Source organism: Myodes glareolus, chromosome 24 (genome assembly GCF_982192425.1).
Source record: "Myodes glareolus chromosome 24, mMyoGla1.1, whole genome shotgun sequence".
NCBI lineage: Eukaryota > Metazoa > Chordata > Mammalia > Rodentia > Cricetidae > Myodes > Myodes glareolus.
The window spans coordinates 2812213-2835121 of NC_142049.1; the positions used below are offsets into that span (position 1 = coordinate 2812213).

General features: G+C 45.2%; 1 protein-coding gene across 1 annotated transcript; it reads right to left on the reverse strand.

The window, feature by feature from the left end:
- Positions 1–2816: 2816 nt before the first annotated feature.
- Positions 2817–22638, reverse strand: Clns1a (chloride nucleotide-sensitive channel 1A). The gene is made up of 7 exons (XM_048435296.3): positions 22432–22638; positions 16858–16994; positions 10725–10823; positions 9849–9956; positions 8586–8759; positions 6172–6263; positions 2817–3478 (listed from the first exon to the last, which is right to left on the reverse strand). The coding sequence occupies exons 1-6, from the start codon at positions 22554–22556 to the stop codon at positions 6196–6198; spliced, it is 711 nt and encodes a 236-aa protein (XP_048291253.3). The 5' UTR covers positions 22557–22638; the 3' UTR covers positions 2817–3478; positions 6172–6195.
- Positions 22639–22909: the final 271 nt, after the last annotated feature.

The following is a 22909-nucleotide window of genomic DNA, read 5'->3' on the forward strand; positions in this document are numbered from 1 at the left end:
CCAACGTTACAGAACTTTGGGTGCCTGTCAGTTCTAGAGTTTTGAAAATTGCTTACAATATACTTTCTGTTTACTTAGGTAATGTTATATCCTTCTGGGATCTTCAAAGAGTTGAAGACAGATAATTATAGTTTTCCTTAGTTATGATAAAAGATAATTAGATATACAAATTTAGATAAAACAGAGAGCTAGGCAGTGGTGGCACAGGCCTTTAATCCCAGCACTTGGAAGGCAGAGGTAGGCAGATCTTTGTGAGTTCGGGGCCAGCCTGGTCTACAAGAGCTAGTTCCAGGACAGGCTCCAAAGCTACAGAGAAACCCCGTCTTGAAAAAAACAAAACAAAGATAAAACATAGTTTATTTTCCTTAATTTGCCAGATGTAAATGGACTAAATATTCTAAGTATAATTCTTACATGGTAACTGTTTTGCATATGTAATTTTACTATGTTAAAGTGAAAATCTTCCTTTTTAATTAGACAGAAAAGGAGAGATATTGTGGGATGTCCTTCTGTGTATGTGTTGCTTTTATTGGTTGACGAATAAAGTTGTTTTGGCCAATGGCTAAGCAGAGTAAAGCCAGGTGGGAAATCCAAACACAGATATAGAGCCAAGGAGATGCCACGTAGCTGCCGAAAGAGAGATGTGCCAGAACCTTACAAGTAGGCCACAGCCTTGTGGTGATACACAGATGAATAGAATGGGTTAAGATGTAAAGAGTTAGTTAACAAGAAGTCTGAGCTAGTAAGCCAAAAAGTGTTGTGATTAATTAGTTTTGTTTGCTTACTCAGGTCTGGGTGACCGGGAACAAATGGAAGTCTCTGCTTACAGTTTCTATTGCCAACTGGCCTCTCACCTGGTTTAGTCTTACAAATTCAGAACTTCTGAAATTCCATCTTAAAAAGATACAAAAAGAAAAATAAATAAAAAATTTTTGGCTTACTTTTCAGGATGAGAAACTCAGCAAAAAGATTGCTGAAAAGGGGGGCTGGAGAGCTGGCTCAGTGGTTAAGAGCATTGCCTGCTCTTCCAAAGGTCTTGAGTTCAATTCCCAGCAACCATATTGTGGCTCACAACCATCTGTAATGAGATCTGGTGCCCTCTCTGGCCTGCAGGCACACGTGTAGGCAGATATTGAATGCATAATAAATGAATAAATATTAAAAAAAAATTGCTGAAAAGAATGCTGAACTGAGGGGTATCCTTAGTGGGAACAGATAACCCCAAATCATTCGTATACCCTCTTTCAAAGGCCACAGAAAATTCAGGTGTGAGCCAGCCATAGTGATACATACCTTTAATCCCAAGACTTGGGAGACAGAGGCAGAGACAGGTGGATTGCTGAGTTCTAGACCAGACAGAGATACATAATATCTCAAAAACAAACAGGCATAAGCTAGAACTATGAAGTTCAGCTTCACGAACACTATCCAGGTCCCAATGGAAACCGTAGAGCAAGAGCTGATAAACTGAGGACCACCCCTGATCCAGGCAGCATCGACGAGTCTTCAAATGTGTTAAGACTCATCTTACGGAAAACCCGCTGGAAGTTACATATTTTATTAACTTCATGTTCCTGACAGGAACTGAAACGGCTGGGGAGACGGCTGGGTCTCCAATGTGCCTTCTGCACACACACACCCGAGCTTGGGTTCTAGCACTCATGCAGTGGGGGGCACGGCATCTACAACTCTAGTGTTGAGAGGAGGAGTGTGAGCAGAGAAGCAAGAACCAGAAGACAGAAGGAGCCCTGGAGCTCACTGGTCAGCCAGGCTGCTCTAGGTTCAGTGAGTGATCCTGTCAAGAGACAAGGTGGATGGAGCTGGAGAGATGGCTCAGAGTTAAAGTTCCAAGCAAAATCACATAGCCCACAGCTGCCTGTAACTCTAGGTCTAGGGGATCTGTCACCCTCTTTCCTCTGTAGGCACCCATAATCACATGTACAGATGACATGCATACACACAATTAATAGTAAAAATAAGCACGGTGTCACATGCCTTTAATTCTAGCACTAAGAGGGCAGAGGCAGGCAGATCCCTGTGAGTCCCAGACCAGCCTGGGCTATCCACTGAGACTGTCTCAAAAAAATAAAAAAGTAGTAATGCCGAGAACAGGTGAGGAAGAGCCCAATGGCAGCCTCAGATGTCCATGTGCACAGGTGAGTGCAGAGGCCTCGAAGGCCAGAGCTGCTGGATCCTACAGAGCTGGAGAGACAGGTGTGAGCTGTAGGTGTAGGCTGGGAACAAGCTTGGATACTCTGCCCAGAGCAGTACAAGGTCGCCCCGAGTATCTGTGTGATACCTAGCTGGCGATGACCTCCTGAGTGCCAGGGCCCTCAGGCATATTAACCAGGCCTAGTTCACAAAGCACTAGGAACTAAACCCAGGGCTTCCTGCAATTAGACCCGCACTCTACCAACCAATCTCCGCCCAGCATCACTTTCTCATTATTTACGTGTACGGCTGTATGTCTTTGCATGCGTATTCGAGCGCTCATGGAAGCAGAAGAGTGGTCAGATTCCCTGGAGCTGCCCAACATAGACTTGGAGGAACTCAACTCAGGTCCTCTACAGAACAGCAAACTCTGGGCTGGAGAGATGGGTGAGCAGGTAAGAACACTTGCTATTCTGGCAGAGGACCTAGGGTCAGTTCCCAGCATCTACATGGCAGTTCACAAGTGTCTCTAACTCCAGTTCCACTGTACCAAGTGCCCTCCATGGGCACTAGGCATGCATGTGATGCACAGTCATACACAAGAGGCAAAACTAAAATAAAAATTTTCTCATTAATGGTTAGTCAAGAACAAAAACACAAAGACATAGAAAACCTAGATTTATTACCTATTACAAAGACAAGACTCATGAAGAGTACCTTGAGGACTTCATTACAGACTACTTGTTCTGTTATAGGAAGCTAAGAGCGGACAGTCAAGGACCTCGCTGGGAGAACATGACAGAGCCGACTGCAGAAGGAGAGGAGGAACAGAAGCTGGTACAGGAATAGCTGAGGGTTCCCAGAAGGTGGCCTGGCGTCAGCCTAGTAAAGGACCAAGGCCTCTGTGGAGATGCTAGAGCCCGCCCCGTGAGACCTGTACTTTTCATCTTGGGGACAGGAGTTCTTTCAGGCCCCAGAAGTCTGAGATGTCTAAGCTTCAGCATCTTTCTGATCCAGTCTACACAGGGTGAGCTCTGTACATTCCCTACGCAGGCTTGTAGCTGACAGACGTGCACAGAGCAAAGGCAGGAACTGAGAGGTCTACCCAGGAGACGCCTAGCCACAGGTAAGGGGGTGAATGAGAGCTACAAATACCCGTTCAGTTAATTCACCTTTGTTGACAAAGGTCAGTCTCTTTTGCTGGTGACATTTGCTGTCCCAGTATAGTCTGTCTTGATAAGTGGGCTTTGGAGAGGAAGAAGCCTTTCACCGGCCCCACTCTGGAGTGGGAGAGGCACCAAGTTCTCGCCGACCGTTATGAGAGAATCTGAAAGACAAAAGGTTTATAATTATTACTACTAACAGGCATTTTTTAGGTAGCCTTGTAGGGTTCCAGACTTGTTGTTTCTCAGGCCTTGTAATAATCCTTCCAGGAAGCTCTTATCACCCCACTTCAAAAACGAGGAAACTGAGGAACGGTTTATGTTCTGTAAGCAGTGCTTGCAGAGGAGTGTGGGTGGTGTGTGCATACGTGTGTCACGGGTGGAGCTGTGATCAGCAGTCTCTGTATACCCCATCTCATGCATGGAGCCGTGATTTTTAAATTAGCAATGGTACATAAACACCTTAGCCCTTGTTCAGGCTTTAAAAGCACATATAATCTTTTTTTTTTTTTTTTTTTTTTTTTTTTTAAAGATTTATTTATTATGTATATAGTGTTCTGCATACATGTCTGTCTGCCAGAAGTGGGTACCAGATCTCATTACAGATGGTTGTGAGCCACCATGTGGTTGCTGGGAATTGAACTCAGGACCTCCTGAAGAGCAGTCAGTGCTCTTAACCTCTGAGCCATCTCTCCAGCCCAAGCACATATAATCTTAAATGATTAAAACTACATTGTTTGGAAATCAGGTCAATGACTCAGATGAGCATGAATAAAATTTATGAATATATTATTTCTTTGACATTGAGCAGAGACAATAAAATGAGCATAAAACAAACCAGCCGCTCATTAGAAAATTTGTAGAAATTTTACGGTTATTTCACCATTACAAAGAATCTAAGAATCCAGTGTGGAACCATTAGTGATGTGCCAAGACAGTCTCTCACGACAGCTGCAAACAGAATGAGAATCTCTCAACAGCCACTTTTTCAGAGAAATATGGGAAAGTCAGATTGTACAAAAAAACCCCTGTCTTCCAGGACAATAATACACTTACAAAAAGACAGCCACAGGTAGAAAAAAAAAATTTATTAAGAATGTGATGAGGGGCTGGAGAGATGGCTCAGCAGTTAAGAGCACAGCCTGCTCTTCCAGTGGTCCAGAGTTCAATTCCCTGCAACCACATGAGGCTCACAACCACCTGCACTGAGACCTGGTGCCCCCTTCTGGTGTGCAGGCAGACATGCAGGCAGTGTCTGCACAGGAAAGGGGTATGAGAAGGGAGCAGGCAGTCCCTGCAGCATCGGCAGCTGTGAGAGCTGGGAACTACCTGAGCGCCAGTGACCAAGGCCACTGAGGGAAGAGAGGAGGCTGCTGCTGGCCGCAGCCTGCATGGAAGCAGCAATGTTCAAGAAAGGAAAATATTTATTTACGGGGTGAGATATAAACCACAGAGGTACAGAATTTCTTGGAGTTGTTGCCCCCCCCCCCACAGGATTTCTCAGTGGAACAGTCCTGGCTGTCCTAGAACTCCCTTTGTAGACCAGGCTAGCCTTGAACTCACTGAGGTCGCCTGCCTCTGCCTCCCAAGTGCTGGGATTAAAGGTGAGCGCCACTACTGCCCGGCGAAGTTACTATTATTATTATTTTTGATAACCATACTAGAATAGAAACTCAATGTTAAAATTTACAGTTTCACAGCTACAATAACTTGTTAACACTGAATTAAAATTATTTTATGTGTATGGGTGTTTGCCTACATGGATGTGTATGCTGGGCCTGTGGGGCCTGTGGAGGTAGAAGAGAGCATCAGATTCTCCTGGAACTGGGCTTCACAGATGCCACCTCTGCAGTCCCAGATGAAGCTGGTTTCCAACATGAAACAAAACAAGTAACAGAGGGAACTGTCCCCGCCCCAGGGCTGAGGTGACTGAGTCCCAACCACAGCAGGGAGAGGTAACAGTGGCAGCGTCACGGCAAACTACACACATGTTGTCTTGTCATGATGATATGTGCTTTAATAAACATAAGGACCGGAGAACACTGGCTGAGACACAGCCGGTATTTAGAAGGAAGGACAGAAGAACAATTTTACAGGGAAGAAGGAACAATAATTTTACCAAGAAAATCTTGCGATTATAAGAAAGGGCTCTGCAGCTGCCAGTCCCTGACCTTCAATTACCTAACGAAGTCAATCTAACACTCACACTGGGAAAGGGCAACACACTTCTCGGGGTTTGCAGAGCAGCAAATACTCGGGGACAAACTTGAGGCAAAGCTCACCAGAATGTGTCAGGAAACCAGTATGTTAAACATGGAGGGCAGACAGGAAAACACCCGGGGAAGTAATGGTCGGGACAAATCTGCTCCCTACGGCTCCCAGAAAGAAGGACAGCAGTACAAGATTACGATGTCTTAAACACAGTTTGCAATTATGCTAATTCCTCCGTGAACTGAAAAGCCTTGAGGTCTAACAAACCATGAACAGGGATCAACTAAGGCAAACGAGAAGAGGTGCCTCATGAGCAGACCAAGACGTGCTCGGGCTGCCACGCCCACATCAGCCAGCAGGGAGGTCTGCTTCTGCACAGATGGCGACCATCAGTTGCTAATATCACAGATTCACGTCTTTGTCACACATGTACTCTACATTCCCAGGGCAGTGCTCAGCAGATAATAAACCATACTACAGTGTTTACAATTTTTCATTTCTTAGGGGAAAAAAAATGTAACTTTCAGTACCTAGAGATGGACGCCATGTTTCAAACTCTTAGTCTTACAGAGTTCACACAGAGCTCTCTTGAATTATGAACACCTCACAGGCTGCCCTGCGCTGTGACAAAGAAGGAGCTACTCACTGTGCAGCAGCAGCAGCAGCATCCTCAGTGGTCCACATCTGCATCCTCAAACTGCCCAGCAACCGTCGGTGCGGCATCCACCTCCATGCCATCTGAACAGAAAAGGGATTGCACTTCAGACAGGAAGCTCAACAAGGATGCCAGCGCCCTCTGCTGGCAAGAATTAATTTTTTAAAAACTGGGTATGATGGTGCCTGCTTTAGTCCCACCACTGGAGAGGCAGAGTCAGACAGACTGTGGGTTTGAGGCCAGCCTGGTCTGTGTAGTTAAGTTCCATGCCAGCCAGAACTACACGTGAGACCCAATCTCAAAAAATAAAATTAAAATAACTGGCTTTTAAAACTGTGGCATTTGCTCTGTTTCTGAAAGAGGATCTCCTGTAGTTGAGGCTGCCCTCAGTTCCTCATGTGCTAGAACTGCAGGGACGCCCAGTACACCAGGCTACCTCACACCTCCACTCCACGCTTTATACCTTGAAAACTAAACTACCCAAAAGAGACCAAAAGGAAAATGCTCCTGATCCCCTCTGCTGGCTTCCAAGGACAGCAACCACAAGTGGTGCAGACATGCAGTCAAGTTAAAGTCAATCCAAACAGTGAGCATTTACTTTGTGAATTCAGAGCATCAACACCTAAACACATATATACATATATGTATACACACACAAATCCCAGAAATTCTAGGCAGGAGTCAATTTATATCTTTCCTTCCTTTAGTTCTTTTTAAATTTTCCTGGACAATGTCTTGCTATGTAGCCTAGGCTGGCTCAAACACAGTGTACGTAATCTAGGCTCACCTCCCGAGGATGTCTGCCTGGTAGGAGTTTTCAAAAAGGCATGGATAACCGTGTGAAGTATTTACTGTTGGACATATTAAAGGCATTAAAAAGGTGAGGACCGGAGAGGAGGTTCGGCAGCGATGAACTCCAGCTGCGACTCCCAGCACCCACACGGCAGATCACAACTGATCTGACACCCTCTGCTCCAAGGACACTAACAACAAGTGGTGTAGACATACATGTAGGTAAAACACACAAACACACACACACACACGGCATGGGAGGAGGGCAGCAAGAAGCGTGCTCTGCAGGGCAGTATCTACTGTGGCCTTCTTAACTTTCTCACCCGACTCTTCACCAGACACAGACTTCTGCCCACAGCCCCCTGCACCTTATCTATCACCTAAGTATGCAAAAGATGAACATTTTAGTTTACTAGTCTGAGACAACCCCAAACAGTCCAGAACTCCAGGCTAATGTGCACTATGAGAGGTGTAAGCGCACCGACAGAAGAAAAGCTACAGAAAGCCATTTCAGGCATATCCTGTAGTCATTAGAAATAACAGGTGTTATGGTGTTCCCAAAGCATAAACAGTACCACGCACTAAACTCATAGAACAGGCCGGAGGTGCTGATGACGGCAGCAGCACACTCCTGTGACGGCTCATTACCCCTCTTACCACTCATCAGTGTTTGGCCTCAACCAGTGCAATCCTTCTGTGTCTCGTTATCTAATGTGTAAAATGGGAATCATAAATTTATTCAAGAGTTGTTAGAAGAATTCAATTCAATGTGTGTGTGTGCACATGCATAAGTAAAACATTAAACCCAGGTGAGGCACATAATCAGCTTGAGGTCAGAAGGTACAGCACTGCCAACACCTGGGTAAACGATGCCACCCCTTCAGAGCCAACCGTGTAACGGAGGCTGGGAAAATGAGTCAGCCAACGTGCTAGTTGTGCAAACCTGACACCTGAGCTGGCTCCTGGGGCCTGGGAATCCACGCAGAGCTGGAGCCTAGCATTCCTGCAGTGCTAGACGGGAGAATCTCCCCCACACTTAGAGGTCAAACACCTAGAGTATGCAGAACAGCAAAAGGGGACCCTGCACCAACAACGTGGATCCCAAAGGCCGTCCTTTGAGGGTAACACACGCACCGCCCATGTGCATCTTCCTCTCCTGCCACCAAATAAACAATTAATGAAAAAGCTAGAAAAAAAACCAGCCTCTGGCTGAAGACAGCACATCTGTGGAGAAGGACGCATCTCTCCTGCTAGCAGCTGTCACAGTTCTAGAAGGTGCTGTCCATATCAGCAGGGGAGGCAGGCCGACTGTTACAGGAGACCACACTCTCTGACTGAATTTCTGATCTGTTCCATAAGATGAACTGGACCAAAAGCCTACGGATGGGTAGGCTACAGGCCCTAGGGATGCCCTACTATTATGTTGCTAAATGAACACAGTTGATTTTCTCCTCCCACCACACTGGCTCCAGAGAGCATCTTGCTGGCCCTAGACCATCTGTGTAGTGGACACAGCTGGGGAGACAGGGTGCACAGGACACAGAACAACAACAAAAGCATCCCAGTTCTAGTAATTCTACATTTGCTTACCCGGAAGAGAAAGATGAACTCACCTTCATACTCTCTCACGGAATCGTCTGTCCGCACTCCTGCCATGTTATACTGGCTGCTCACGGACTGGGAAAGCATTCCTTCTAAGCGCTGCAGTGTGGCCTGCCCTTCTGCTGTTAAATGGGACAGTCCTTCTTCGTAGGTGTAAAACGTAGGGATGTCCCCCTGCCCTTGCTCTGAACAAACAGAAAGCTGTTAAACTTTTACACAACAGTGAGAAAAAGCAAAAAGGATAATCAATAAGGCATTTGCTGAACACTTCCAAAATTTATTGATTAGATCGCTGTTTAAAAGAGGTCAAAGAAAAGAAAAATTGTCCCTACCTTCTAGGATGAGAAAACATTTAACAGATAATAAACTAGTGACTCTTAGTTCACAGATAATGGGCTGTCTAGGGTCTAGAAGGAAAAGAGTGTTTCTAAAATCAGGGACTCCCTTATTGTTCCAAGGTGGAAACTTTACAAGCGAACACAAAATATTGATACTGAAGGGATTTTTGAATTAACTTATTTCTATTAAAACATATCTGAAATAAAAAAAAAATCTAAAGAACACAAAAAGGACAAAACATAAAACCAAGTTAAAAAAAAATCTCTAAGAAGTGAACAGACACTTCCCTGGTCTCAGGCCAGTGACGGATCCCTAAGTAGGAACATGTTAGATGTCAAAACTGACATGCATAAGACCAGACGGGAATGCAAGCAGACCAGTCTGCGCCACAGGCTACAAACACACAAAGTGCTGAAAGCATCCTGGTCTGGGAAGGACGGAGAAATATTTGTAGACAAAAGAATGGTTCTGGGGGGAAAATGACACTGTCCATAAGCTATTTCAAGAAATGTGTTGAACAGAGAAAGGGATCAGCAGGACCATGGAGAAATGCCTGGCTTAGAGCATTAGGGGCTCTTGCTGGGGACTGGGGTTTGGTTCCCAGCACCCAGTTGGCAGTTCAAATCTCCAATTCTAGTTCCAGGGATTCCAAATTCTTTTCTAGCCTCTGAGGGCACCAGACACACGCGTGGTGCGCGCATATAAAAAACAATTTTAAAGAGATACATATGAAGATTCTCAATGGACAGAGTGGGGGCAGCCAACTCAGTCTACAGTGTGCCCTTGACTGCCGTTTTCTAGCAGGTGTTTCTTTCCCATTTGTTTCTCAGCCGTTCCCCAACAGAGTGCCAGTGTATCCTTCCCGTTATTGATGACCACCCTACACTGGTTACTTTGGTGCCCTTAGCAAACACCGACTGCACCAGGCCACCAACCGTGAGCGTCCACGTCGTACTCTTCCCCATCGTAGTCGTCAGAGTCGTCGTCCTCCGGGTCGGGATGCAGGGCCTGGCACTCACACATGGCTGTGAACATCGCCTCCACTGCAGAGACATCACCCCGTAACTAACGTGCCCTTTTCCAGCGCACCACCAAGGCTTAGAACAAACAACTACCAGTGCCAACAAACTTAAAAGCAGACAGAAGGTTACCAGGGTAACAATATTTATAAGTCTGCAAAATTCAAGTAAAAATTGATCATGGAAAGCGCACAGCCTATTACAAAGGAGACTGAGACAATGAACACGTCACAAAGAGTTCAAGATATTACTAGGGTCTCTTCATGGGTGATTAGACTTAATAGAATAGGTCAAGCCAGGTGTGGTGGCATATGCCTTTGATCCCAACTCTCAGAAGGCAGAATACAGAGATTTCTGTTGAGTTTGAGGCCAGCCAGACCTACATAGCAAGTTCTAGTACAGCCAAGAAGACAAAGAGAGACCCTGACAAGAAAAAAAGAAGAGACAGAGAGAGGGAGGGAGGGGAAGGTCAGAGTTACTGGTCACACTGCTGACTATGTACTTCCCATCCGTCTCAGCATGCCCACCTCTGGAAGTCTTCCCACTCACTGAGCAGCATCCACCAGTAACACTGATCAGAACCCTCCTTACCAGAGTAGAGCAGGCGCCATGCTGGCTACAATACTCCTACTGTGGTCAATATTTGTGACACTGTAAGTACCCACTCCCAGTGCCTGTAAGGAGGCCAGAATGAAGACAAGGCCACAGGAGGGAGGCGACCATAATGAGGTGAGAGGGGTGTGTCAATGGGTAGGGAACACAGAGAGAAGATCAATATTACAGAACACTCACATGTGGACTTATCACTGGGCACAAATCTAAATTCAGTAATGGGTTCAACATCTTCATCACCATCTTCCTCATCTTCAGAGAGAGATTCTTTTGATTCTTCTATAAAAGGAGTACAAATAATCTTTTTAGACATTAAACTTTAAGGACTTACTTATGTGTGTCTGCATAAGCTTATGTGCACAGCATGCACCCAGGAGCCAGAAGAGGCCGTCAGGATGCGCTGGAGCTGGCGTTACAAGCACTGAGAGTCACCCGACACGGTTCCTGGACCCCGACTCTGGCCCTCTGAAGGAGCAGCAGCAGATCTTCAGTGCTGACCTATCTCTGCTGATCAAGCTCAAGGAATACAAACTTTTAAATATTTATTTGACATTTTAAGATACTGAAGCTAGATTCAATCACAGTACTGTGTGCCTGAAATATTTGAGAAATAGATGCACATATGTACACTAAAAAAATTAAGCTGGGTAGCGGTGAACTCGGGAGACAGGAGCAGATGAACCTCTATAATTTCAAGGTCAGCCTGGTCTACAAATAAGAGTTCCAGGACAGCCAGGGATGTTACATAGGGAAACCCTATCTCGAAAAACCAATTAATTAACCAATAGGCTAGGAAATGTATTAGTATATGTAAATACTGCAATTCAATTTTTACCGATGGTCACCTCAGAGTGAGAGAAGGCTGCGGGGCTGAGCTCAGCAGCAGGGCACTGGTAACACACAGAGAACACAGCACTATTCAAGTGAGATGGTTTCAAGGTCATGAGAGCTAACTGACCAACAGATAAATGAACAGTTTATAGATAAAAGCGGTCAATAAGAATTAGCTGAAAATAATAGCTTCGTGGTAGAGAAGTCATTTTGCACAGCAGGTCCTGGGTTTAAGCCCTTGCACTGGAAAATGACCCGACAGTGTTATATATGTATCCACACAGAGACACTTAAAAAGGACTGGATGAAAGGCTAGCCGTAGAATATATAATACCATTTAATTAAAATCTTAAACTTAAAACCGTTACATTCGTTGGAGGCATACAGACTTCAGTAAAAGTTAACAGCACATACAGGAGGGCTAGAGGATCAGCTCAGCGGTTAAGAACACCTGATAATCTGGCAGAGGACCCAGGCTTGATTGCTGACGCCCACACAGGAGCTCACAACTATCTGTAACTCTAGTACCAGATCTACCTCCTCCTTCCTGACACTGACAGGCACACACACAAATATCAATACAAATCGAGCAGATGTGGTAGAGCATGCCTATAGTCCCCGCTGCTCAAGAGGGCGAGGGAAGAAGAGTCAAACTTAGGCGCCAACAGTGGCGACTCAGCAAGGCCATCTCAGACCAGAAACATTTACAAGGGCTGGGGGAGGCAGGGATGCAGCTCAGTAGCAGAGGCTTGCCTAGCATATTCAAAGCCCTGGGCTCAATCCTTAGCTACAGCAAAGAAGAAACTTTTACATTTAAAGCAGCACTAAAATAACTTTATCATCTATGCAGATGAAGAAAAAGTGGAACGGCACTTGTTAACACAGTGAATCCACTTGCAGGGTGTCAGCTTTCCATCACCGTGACAACATACTGGGCGACAACAGGAAAGAGGACAGCCTGGTGTGGCTCCTGCTGTCAGAGGCTGACCGTGGTCAGCTGGCTGCACTGTTAGGGAACGGAATCACGGCAGAGTGGGTGAGATGGAGCAGAGGTCTTCCCTCACGGCAGCAGAAAGCAGAGCACAGAAAAGAAGAGAGGGCAGGGGAAGTGACGGGAGGGAGAGAGGAAAGGAGAGAGAGAGAATGCTCTCGTTCCATCTGGGAACCCACATCTGAGGCTGCTTCCCCCTCCTCCCCCAACTCCCTTAGTTGAATGTCTCTGGAAACACCACCGCAGATACACAGAAGTACATGTTACTAATATCTTTTCTCCATCCAGTAAGGTTGCCAAGGTAAACAAGGGGCATCCACTAGTCAGTAATTACTTAATGCACTTCAGGGTAGAATAGTATGCAAGTATAGACAAGCAAAAATTAAATTAGAAGTGGCCATTAATTAATACCTTTAAGCAACAGATTTCAAAGTATACTTTCTGTGCTGTTTTCAATAGCACGGTGTTGAGTATACGTATCTTTAGCTATCAAGCAGACTAATGCACATACTGGAAAACTCTAAATCACTGGGGTGGTCACCATCTCCAAATTTTGCCGATGCATTTTTTTTAAAAGATTTATTTATTTATTGTGTACACAGTGTTCAGCCTCCTTGTATGCCTGCAGACCAGAAGAGGGAACCAGATCTCATTACAGATGGTTGTGAGCCACCATGTGGTTGCTAGGAATTGAACTCGACCTCCAGAAGATCAGCCAGCGCTCTTAACCTCTAAGCCATCTCTCCATCCCTTGCCGATGCATTTTTAAAAACAACATGGTGTAATTACAATTACAGTTCTATAATGAAGTACTGCATTGAAGAATTATGGTAACTTCTGGCGTAACAACAGTTCAAAGTGCAGAGACAGAACCTAGATTCCGCATTCTAGATCTTCTTCCCAGAAATAGCCACTTTTTTGGGGGGGGCATATATGTGCATATGCGGGGTGTGTGGCACGCTTGCTTGCACACAAGTATAAGAAAGCCCTAAACTGACTGAGCCTTTGCTCTCTACGTTCTTTCCTTTTGAGACAAGGCCCTGGCTCACTGATCTGGTGAGAAGGGCTGGTCAGCACTGTTGGGATCTGCCTATCTCTGCTCCCCTAGTTCTTATGTGGAGGCTGAAAATCCAAACCCAGGTCCCCATGCTTACACAGTAAGAACCGAGTCCGCTATTAACAATTTCTTATAGTCTTAGGAACCTCCCCCGAAGGTCACGGATAGGGAGGAATGCAGCAGTCTGTTGGTAAGGCCGGGGTGTATTATATGTGAGGCGCTGCATTGGGCTCAAATCTGATCATTAAGGTTCAGTCTGTAGTCTATGGTGCTACTGGGAGTCAGAATTCTTCAGGAAGGAGGCCACGTGGAAAGTGAGATTTTTTTTTTTTTTAATAAAACTGAGACTCATGAGAAAACGGCTTACCTGGCAAGTGAGGCACAGTTTACTTATTGGGGTACCTTATCCTTTTCTCTATTATTACTGAATCCCTACCCCCTACACCTCAGTAGACTTTTGCCAAACAAGTACCTTTGCTCAGTGCCAATGCTGACACTCTGGGGCATTATATACCAACATTTACTTTGGTGTTTTGGTGGTGAAGCGTGAACTCAGGCCTTCTCATATGCTATACACACATTATACTACTGAGTCACACCCTGACTCCAACACATCCGCATTTGGAACTGACTGACAGCGTACTTTTAAAGTTTTGCATTTTAAACACCTAATTTTCTTTCTTACGGCTAGGGCTGGGATCTTGAGTGATCTTAAAGGCCCACATATTAAAGGTTTAGTCACCAGACTGTGGTGTTGGTGGGCGCTGAAGTCATTAGGTGGTGAAGACATGGAGAAACTTAGGTCACTGGAGGCTTATCCTAAAGGGGGGAACAGGGACTCCGGGTTTGCTTTCTGGCTGTCAAAATATGAGCAAATCTTCTCATTACCTTAAAGTCTGCTCAACCACGTGTTCTTGCCAGTATACGCTGTGCCAGCAAGGTTAAAAGAAACAGGGCCAAATGAGTATTGGCTGAAATCTATGACTCATAAGCCGAAATAAGCCTTCCCCCAATTAAACTGATTATCTAAGGTCCTTTGTCAGAGCAAGAGTATGCTGATTAACAGTTATAAAAATCATAGCTGCGTTTACTTAGTGTTAGGGTTGGGCTCTAAAATGTTCCGACAGCCATGTTTTGAACTCTTGCTACCCAGAGGGCAGCACTAAGGTTGGGTCTCTGAAGAGTCTACCCACCCCTGGCTCTGATGCTCCTCTTCCTACTTCCTGGTTCTCTGCCAAGTGCACAGTTGCTGCCTCACAGGCCTGCCGCTGTGTTCTCCAACAAGGAGAATGAAATACCTCTGAAATTGTGAGCCAAAAATAAAACAAAATAAAAAACCAAACCCCTTCTTTCTTTCCGTCTAGTGAGTGAACTGAGGTTCACACCTCATTAGGAAATCAAGCTGCACTCCAACACCTAACAACTTTTATATTCCCTTATCCTTCTTCAAATTTCCTATTTTCATCTATCTTTGAACCCTTTCCAAAAGCAAGAATTTGAACTCTTACAGTGAAAATATTTTTATATTTATTTATTTATTTATTATGTATACAATATTCTGTCTACATGTATGCCTGCAGGCCAGAAGAGGGCACCAGACCCCATTACAGATGGTTGTGAGCCACCATGTGGTTGCCGGGTATTGAACTCAGGACCTTTGGAAGAGCAGGCAATGCTCTTAACCTCTGAGCCATCTCTCCAGCGGCCGTGAAAATATTTCTGCATAGCTGATCAATCACTATCACTTAATAATGCATGGTTTGCCAGAGTTCTAAAAATCAGTAATTAGTGTTCACAACTAAGTACAAATGATAAAATCAGGAACCAAGAGAAAACCAAATCTGAAGGTGTTGGGAATAAACTAATGAGACTGTCTGTTACACAAGATTTCTGGGAAAAGCTACCCATTATCTCAACAACTTATTATATCTTCATAAACAGTAAAACTAGGGAACTTTCCAATGTAGGGCTTCTGAACTATGACGCTACTGAAGTTTGCATAACTTTTGTTGCAGGGAATCTGGCATCTACCCGATGCCAGTAGCACCCCTCCTTCTACAATTATAATTTCACCAACCAACGGCAGCACATAAAATTCTCCCCACCCGCCTACTGAGAACCACTACTGTAACAAAATCAAAGCAGTTCTGGGCCTAGAGAGACAGCTCAGTCGTTAAGGGGGCTTGCTGCCTGTAGTGGTTTGAATGAGAATGGCCCCCATAAGCACATCTGTTCAAACACTTGGTCCTCAGATGGAGGAAAGAAATATCTGGGAAGGATTAGGAGGTGTGGCCTTATCGGAGGAGGTGTGTCTTTAGTGATAGGCTTTGAGGTTTCAAAACCCCCTGCCATTTCCAGTGTGACTGCTCTTCCAAAGGTCCTGAGTTCAATTCTCAGCAACCACATGATGGCTCACAACCATGTATAATAAAATCTGGTGCCCTCGAGGAAGAGACCTGGTCAGTTGTCTCCATCAACTTAGACCACGAACCCCAATATGGGCGAGTTCAACAGCACTGCCATACACAGGCTGCCCATGCAAGCTTCAGCAGTGTCAGGACATAAACACCATTTTCATTCATCCTCTGCCTCTGCTTGTGGTTTGGGATGTGAGCTCTCGGCTGCTCCTGCTGCCATGACTTTGCTCCACTATAGTAGATTCTAGGTCTCTGGAACTTTAAGCCCAATTAAACAGTTTTTTTGTTCTTCAGTTGCTAGTCATGGGTTTTGGCACAGCAACAGAAAAGCAGCTAATACACTGTTCTAGAAGGTCAGTTCCTGAAATGCATAATGTTTAGCTTAAAAACTTCCTGTAACTCCAGCTCCCAAGGAATCCAATGCCCTCTTCTGGTCTCCGCTGGCATCGGTCACACACGCAGCACACAGATATAAATGCAGGCAATAACCTCCACCTGCATATACATCTTTAAAATAAATAAATAAAACAATTCTATCTTTACTTTCTGGATAGACAAAATTACAGGTTCATATCTCTGAAGTACCTTTAGAAGCAGAAGGAATAAGAAGTCAAAACAAAAAGGTAAAAACATTCATATTAACTGAAGAATTCTAAGGGCAAATATAGAGAATAAAAGGCAGATATACACACAAAACCAATATCCATTAAAACAATGCAAGTGGTCAAATTACTTTAGGGTAATTAATTTTGTTTAACACGATATCACCCAATGTAGGTCAGTGGATTAACTTTTACATTGATTATTATCAAAGGTTGCTTTTCAGACTGGTAAGGTGGCACACACCTAACGTGTCAAGTATCTGGGAGGCTACAGGCTGTTGTTACTCAAATCCAGGAGTTCAGGACTAACCTGAACAGCCTGCAAGACTTCATCTCAAAACAAACAAACAAACATACCCTTTAAAATATACTTTGCTATCAGAGGAAGCGCTAGGTTAAGTTATATCATACATACCTCCAAATCTTGTATTCACCATAACATACAAGTGTTCTCGAGGGTAAGCATTTGGGTCCCTGGAAACCGCATGTAAGCTAATGGTGGGGTATTCCAATGAGAATCCTAGTCCAGAACCATCTAACCAAGACAGGCGGCTGAAAAACATGGTTTAGGCACATTATTTTTAAAAACTGAATCCTAACTAATATCCCAAAACTTATAAAGGTTACCTGGATACTTTTATGCACAGAAAGCAATACAAGTTTATTGACAATATTAGAAATATTCCTTAAAATAAAAAAAAACCTAAAAAATAAAAAGAGAAAGAAGAACTAGTTACAAGAACTGAATTTTCTCTTTCACGTTTTCTTTTCCTCTAGGTATAAATTCAAAAAGATTTGAGAGGTAATTTTTTCCAGTCACCTGTGTTTATTTTTCTTCTACGTGTACATACATGTGGATACTGGTGGAGGCCAAGAGAGCCTCAGGTCCCCTGGAGCTGGAGTCAGGGGAGGCTAAATGTCCTAAAATGTGTGGATATGAGTCTACAATAAAAACCATCAACTTCTATGAATAAAATGAAAAAGTTGTATGCCATGTAAACCATGTCAAAAATGATACTTTAAAAGGGACTTTTTATACAACTACTATATACTAATAAAATTTTAAAACACAGAAGTTAGAAGGATGGGGACACCCCTCTACAGAACAGCAGAACATGAATATCGTGTATCTTCTCCCTCCCTCCTGGCCTCCCCATTCCCTCTTGTTTGGGGGGGGGCAAGGCTTTGATGTTTAGCTCATGCTGGCCTCAGATGCCCAGGTTGGCCATGAACCTTCTATTCCCTTGGAGACAGGGTCTCCCTCTCTAGCCCTCACTGAGGTGGTCTGCCTCTGCCTCCAGCGCTGGGGTAAGGCCCGCTCCACCCTGCCCAGCCACAGTCCAGGTGTGGGGATTACAAGCCTGTGCCCATGCCAGCTTCACCTTACTTTCTCTACAGCTCTGACAAGCTGACCGTGGGTCACAGCTGTGATATGAGCTCTCTGGAGGCTGATGCAGCATACTGCTGCTAAGTGCAAGGCTCACCTGAGCCACTTGACAAATTCTAGGCCTCAAAATAAGATAGTGAGTGACACACACCTTTAAACCTAGCATTTGGAGGGCAGAGGCAGGCAGATCTTTGTGAGGGCAAAGCCAGTTTGGTCTACATAGCAGGTCAGTCAGGGCTACATAATAAGACCCCGTCCAAAATAACAAAAACAAAACAAAGAAAAAATAAGAAAACCCAGGTAACTAAACGAAAATACACAACTGGAGCACCAAGAACTCCTTCAGGTAGGAACAGCGGCAGCAGTTTAATAAAGGACACTGAAGTCTATGCCTCAGGAGCTCAGCACCACCATGTAAATCATGTCTAACAGTATGGCCCACGTGTATCACAATCCTCACAAAGGCATATGTCAGACTACTGGGTAAATGCACAACTCTGTAAGCATACTGAGATCTGGGAGGGTGGGGTCACGCTTTGAGGCAATGCTTCTCCGAATAGCCCTGGCTGTCCTAGAACTCACTCCGCAGACCAGGCCGGCCCATCCAGCTATACTATTTAATGGTATATTTAAAAATTAAAAGCAAGAAAAGATGCAGTGTAGCACAAATAATAAAAACCCAGAGAGATATATTGGGGCTCAACTTGAAGATCAGAAAAGCAAAGCAGTCAAGCCACTAGAGAGCTCTCACCCCTATGAAATCTTCAGACTGAAAGAGTGAGTTCCTGTCTCATCCTGCCTTATGTTCCTCTCTAGTGCTGGGATTAAAGGTGTGCGCCACCACTGCCTGGCCTCTATGACTGACTAGTGTGGCTGTTTTACGTTCCGATCTTCAGACAAGCTTTATTTATTAAAATAGAAATGAAATATCACTACAAGGAGGTTAATGGAAAGAATTCCACACATTAAGTTTACTTGGAAATAATAAAGAGGGTTAAAGTGATACCAAACAGCAAAGTGATACAAGTTTGAGGAACTGCCAAGCGGTGGCCCCACCTTTAATCCCAGAACCGGGGGAAGCAGAGGTGGGCAGATCTCTGTGAGCTCGAGGGTAGCCTGGCCTACAGAGTTTGAGGAATTATTTCATCCCCATGGCTTCCAAAGGAACAGATTTCTTGTGTAACTGACTGCACTGCATGTACCTTCCACCCACAGCCATTCTCTTAATGCGGGAATGACACACTGCTCACGGGCACCAAGAATAGCCCCGCCAAACTATGTTCCCTTTCTCACCTCCGAAATCTCCTGACATGACTGCAGTTTAGAATGGAGCATTCCAGATTTACCAGTCCAAAATAATTTCAAATATTCAGAGCCATAAACCTTTATTAACTTCACTAGGCGGTGGAAAAGCTGGCATCTAAACCAAACCAGTGCCTAGAATATGATGGCCTTTGGTTTAGAGGCTGAAATCATTCTCAGGCCCCTTAGGACACAACATGCTGTCTCAGCACAGCGCTCCAATGGGCTCTGAGACGCTCACAGAGAAATGGATTTGGCACTAGAAATAAATACTTATTTGATACTCTAATTCTGTTTTGTCTCTTCTCACATATTCTAGAAGAAAAGTACTCCAAAGCCAAAATTAACTATGATCAGTTATGATCATAACAACAACAACAAAAACAAAAATAAACAAAACCCAAATGTCATAAATGCAAGGACAAGAACTATAAGAGTAGTAAACACAGATTGAAAAACGTTTTGTTAAACTCAGATACTTATGAGTAAGGACAATCTGTGTCTTGTATTTCTGGTAAAGAGCTAAAAACAGCACTGGAAAGTAAAAGAGACCTTGAAGTTGTATTGGTTTAATTGGTTTAAAATTAATTTTGGAATGAGACAAAAAAACATTGTTTCTAAGTTCAAAGTACCTATTTTTATCTTAAGTACAAATCCTACCCTTCTTAAATAACTTATTTTGAACCATTCGTGCCTTTTTATCTTCCTTGTTGGGTTTAGAACTAATTTCTTATAAAAACTAAGCTCCGGAATCTGGAGAGAGACCACTGCTCAGGAGCACTTTGCAGTGCTCAGTGGCTCTTTGCAGAGGACCATGATTTAACTCTCAGTATTCATATGGTCGCTCACAACTCAAAATTCCAGAGCTTCCAATGAAGTCTTCTGACCTCAGTGGGCACTGGGCATACATGTGGTGCACATACATACATGCAGGCGAAGCACTCATACACACGGAATAAAACTAAAAACAAAAAAAACCCCTAACTTGAAAATGAGCTCAGGAGTCTGCACCTCTAAAGACACACACAAGAAACCATTTCCTAAAAGCCAAAGTCAACACCATTTCTCTCTGACTAATGTCCTACATGCTTCCAAAAGACTACACACAATACAGCCAACCAAGCTCATGAGCAAGGTCTTACCTGCTCCAGCTTGGGGCTGGGATCTTTCCACGTTCTCCTTCATTTCCTCCCATGAAGAACTACCGACAGTATTTATATATATGCTACGTATGCCTGTGTAAAATACTCACATGTCCCAGTACAAAGAACTTCGTTTTCACCCTTTCTCCTAAGCATCCTAGTTCTATCAGAACACCAGCTGACACACACACTCACACACTCGTGTGCACCATCGACATAGATGTAAGTCACCAGTTGTCATAATGTTAGGGAACTGCTAGTAATTCAATCTCACCATGATTTGGAAATGCCAGGTGAGTAAAAAAAAGACAAAAGGGGATCAGACTAAGGAAGTGAGGGGAAGGGTGCCTAGAGATGGGCAAGGCGGAAATGCAATGCTTAATTTTTAACTCATATGCATGTGGCCCGTAGCTTTTGGACATTTCCAAAAATGTCTTAAAGAAACATTCAGAGTCTGCCAATAAAACCTTAAAATAATGTCATAAAATGAGATAGACTTTCTGAACATGGTAATGTATGGTTCTTCATCTTCTAAGGTACACGCTGAAGTACTGACATGTGCGGGCAGAAGGTGTATATAGCTTAAGAAACAGGGCAAACTGTTAGCCACTAATGATTCTTCATATAGATGTGTATGAGTGCTTTGCCTGCATGTATGTGCACCACGTGTGTCCCTGGTGCTCAGAGGTCAGAAGAGGGTGGCAGATGTCCTGGAACAGGAGTTAGGGATCATTGTGAGCCACCGTGTGGGTGCTGGGAACCAGAGCCCCCTGCAAGAGCAACAAATACTCTTAAACCCTGAGCCATCTCTCCAGCCCTCAGAGGTCTTTATAAGATATATACGTATTAACAACGCTTGTGCTTTTTCCGTAAGTGTTAAGCTTTCCAAAATGCAGAATCATATACAAGCTCCCCCCCCCCCGAATTATAGAAAGAATCATTGGGTATGGTGAGGGAACACACTTTTAGTCCTAGCATTTAGGAGGCAGAGGCAGGAGGATCTCTGAGTTTAGGGTCAGTCAGGACTAGACAGAGACCTTGTCTCAAAAAAGCAAAAATAAATAAACCCCCTTTTACATAGTATGATGGCTACTCTTGGTTGTCAACTTGACTTCACCTAAAATTAACTAAATCCCAAAAATGGAGGAGGGCACACCAGTGAGAGAGTTTTTTTTTTCTTAATTTGAAGTAGGAATATCCTCTTCTAATCTTAATTTGAAGTAGGAATATCCACTTCTAATCTGGAACTTGAGGCAGGAAGACGAACACAGATCATTCCAGTATCCACTGAAGACCAGCTGAGAGAGCCAGATCCAGCCTCTTGAACTGAGCAACTTCTGGATTCTTGGACGTTCCATTCGTGGCCAGCCACTGTCAGATGACCCTGTAATAAATCCTAATAAATCCCTTCTCTCTCTCTCCTGTATATGTTACTAATAAACTGATGGAGAAATAAGGGGGCTAGCCTGGATTTTCTGGTCAGGCCCAAAGTTATTACGCGAGATCTTAAAAGGAGAGACTGTACTCCGTGGATGAAAACTGGAATATAGCAAAGAGGAAAATCAGACACTTTGAAGGTCTGGAGGTCAGGAACGGGGGCGGGGGGCAGGGGGAGGAGAGGGAGTGTGTGTGTGTGTGTGTGTGTGTGTGTGTACGTGTACGTGTTTATTTAAGTGACGTGTCTACCTTACTGTCAAAGTACAAAGCGCTGCAGGGAGTCACATCAAAGTAGGGTTCCTTCCAGGACCCGCTCATCCAGAGTCGGGTTCGGCAGGTTATGACCCGTCCTGCGTGGGTCTGAATATGCTCCTTTCCCCCACCCACACCTACAACAGAAAAAAAAAAAACCAAAACCCAATGCTCATTAACCAAATGTCCTACACCCTACGCATCACTCGGAACCCACAGACCTTACGCGGGAAGAACCCCCAGCTCGCGAGACAGCCGGGAGGCTAACGGAGGCTCTGCAAACTGCGAACCCCAGCCGTGAGCACGCGCCGGGCTCCGGCACAGAGGCCGGTACACTGAACGGGTCGCGACGGAGCCAGGCGGGGTCGGCAGACGGGGCTGGCAGCGGGGCTTCCCTCGCCGCCTCCACCCCTGCGGCGTCGCCCCCCCGAGGAGGAGCGCGGCCGGCGCCGCGGCCCAGGGACCCTACCTCTCGGCGATGTAGAGCGTGCCAGTGCCCAGCCCCTTCCCGTTCAGCACCGCCTCGGTGTCGGGCTGCTGCAGCCGGAGCCCGTCCTCCGACGTGGGCGGCGGGAAGCTCTTGAGGAAGCTCATGGCGGGGCGGGTGAGAGCGCGGTGCGACACGGCCCGAGGAAGCCGAAGCCCGCGAGCCCGGAGCGCGAGCCCGGCGCGCGGGAGCTGGAGCGGAAGCAGTAGCCGTCCGCGGGAAGGACAACCTCCTCCGCGCCGCGGACCATAGAGACGGGACGGTCTAGGCGCCCAGGAGGTCCGCCGCGACCGGGCTGGCTTTTGTCACGTGGTACGGGTCCCCCCCCCCCCCCCCCCCCCCCGCTGCTGCTCTGATTTTTGGAAGGAGCGAGTGTAGTTCCAGCTCCAGGTCATCGCGGCGAGGCCTGAGAGCGGGGACGGGGCCGAGGAGGACGCCCGGGAGCTGGGACTCGCCCGCC

Bases quoted from the DNA above. Each gene is read 5' to 3' on its own strand.
- Clns1a (XM_048435296.3), bottom strand. From the start codon at position 22,556: ATGAGCTTCCTCAAGAGCTTCCCGCCGCCCACGTCGGAGGACGGGCTC. The intron at 10,824-16,857 runs GTATGTATGATA...CTCCTTTTATAG, and splicing joins GGTGAATACAAGATTTGGAG to AAGAATCAAAAGAATCTCTC. The intron at 9,957-10,724 runs GTGAGTGTTCTG...ATGTCTCTGCAG, and splicing joins GCCCAGTGATAAGTCCACAT to TGGAGGCGATGTTCACAGCC.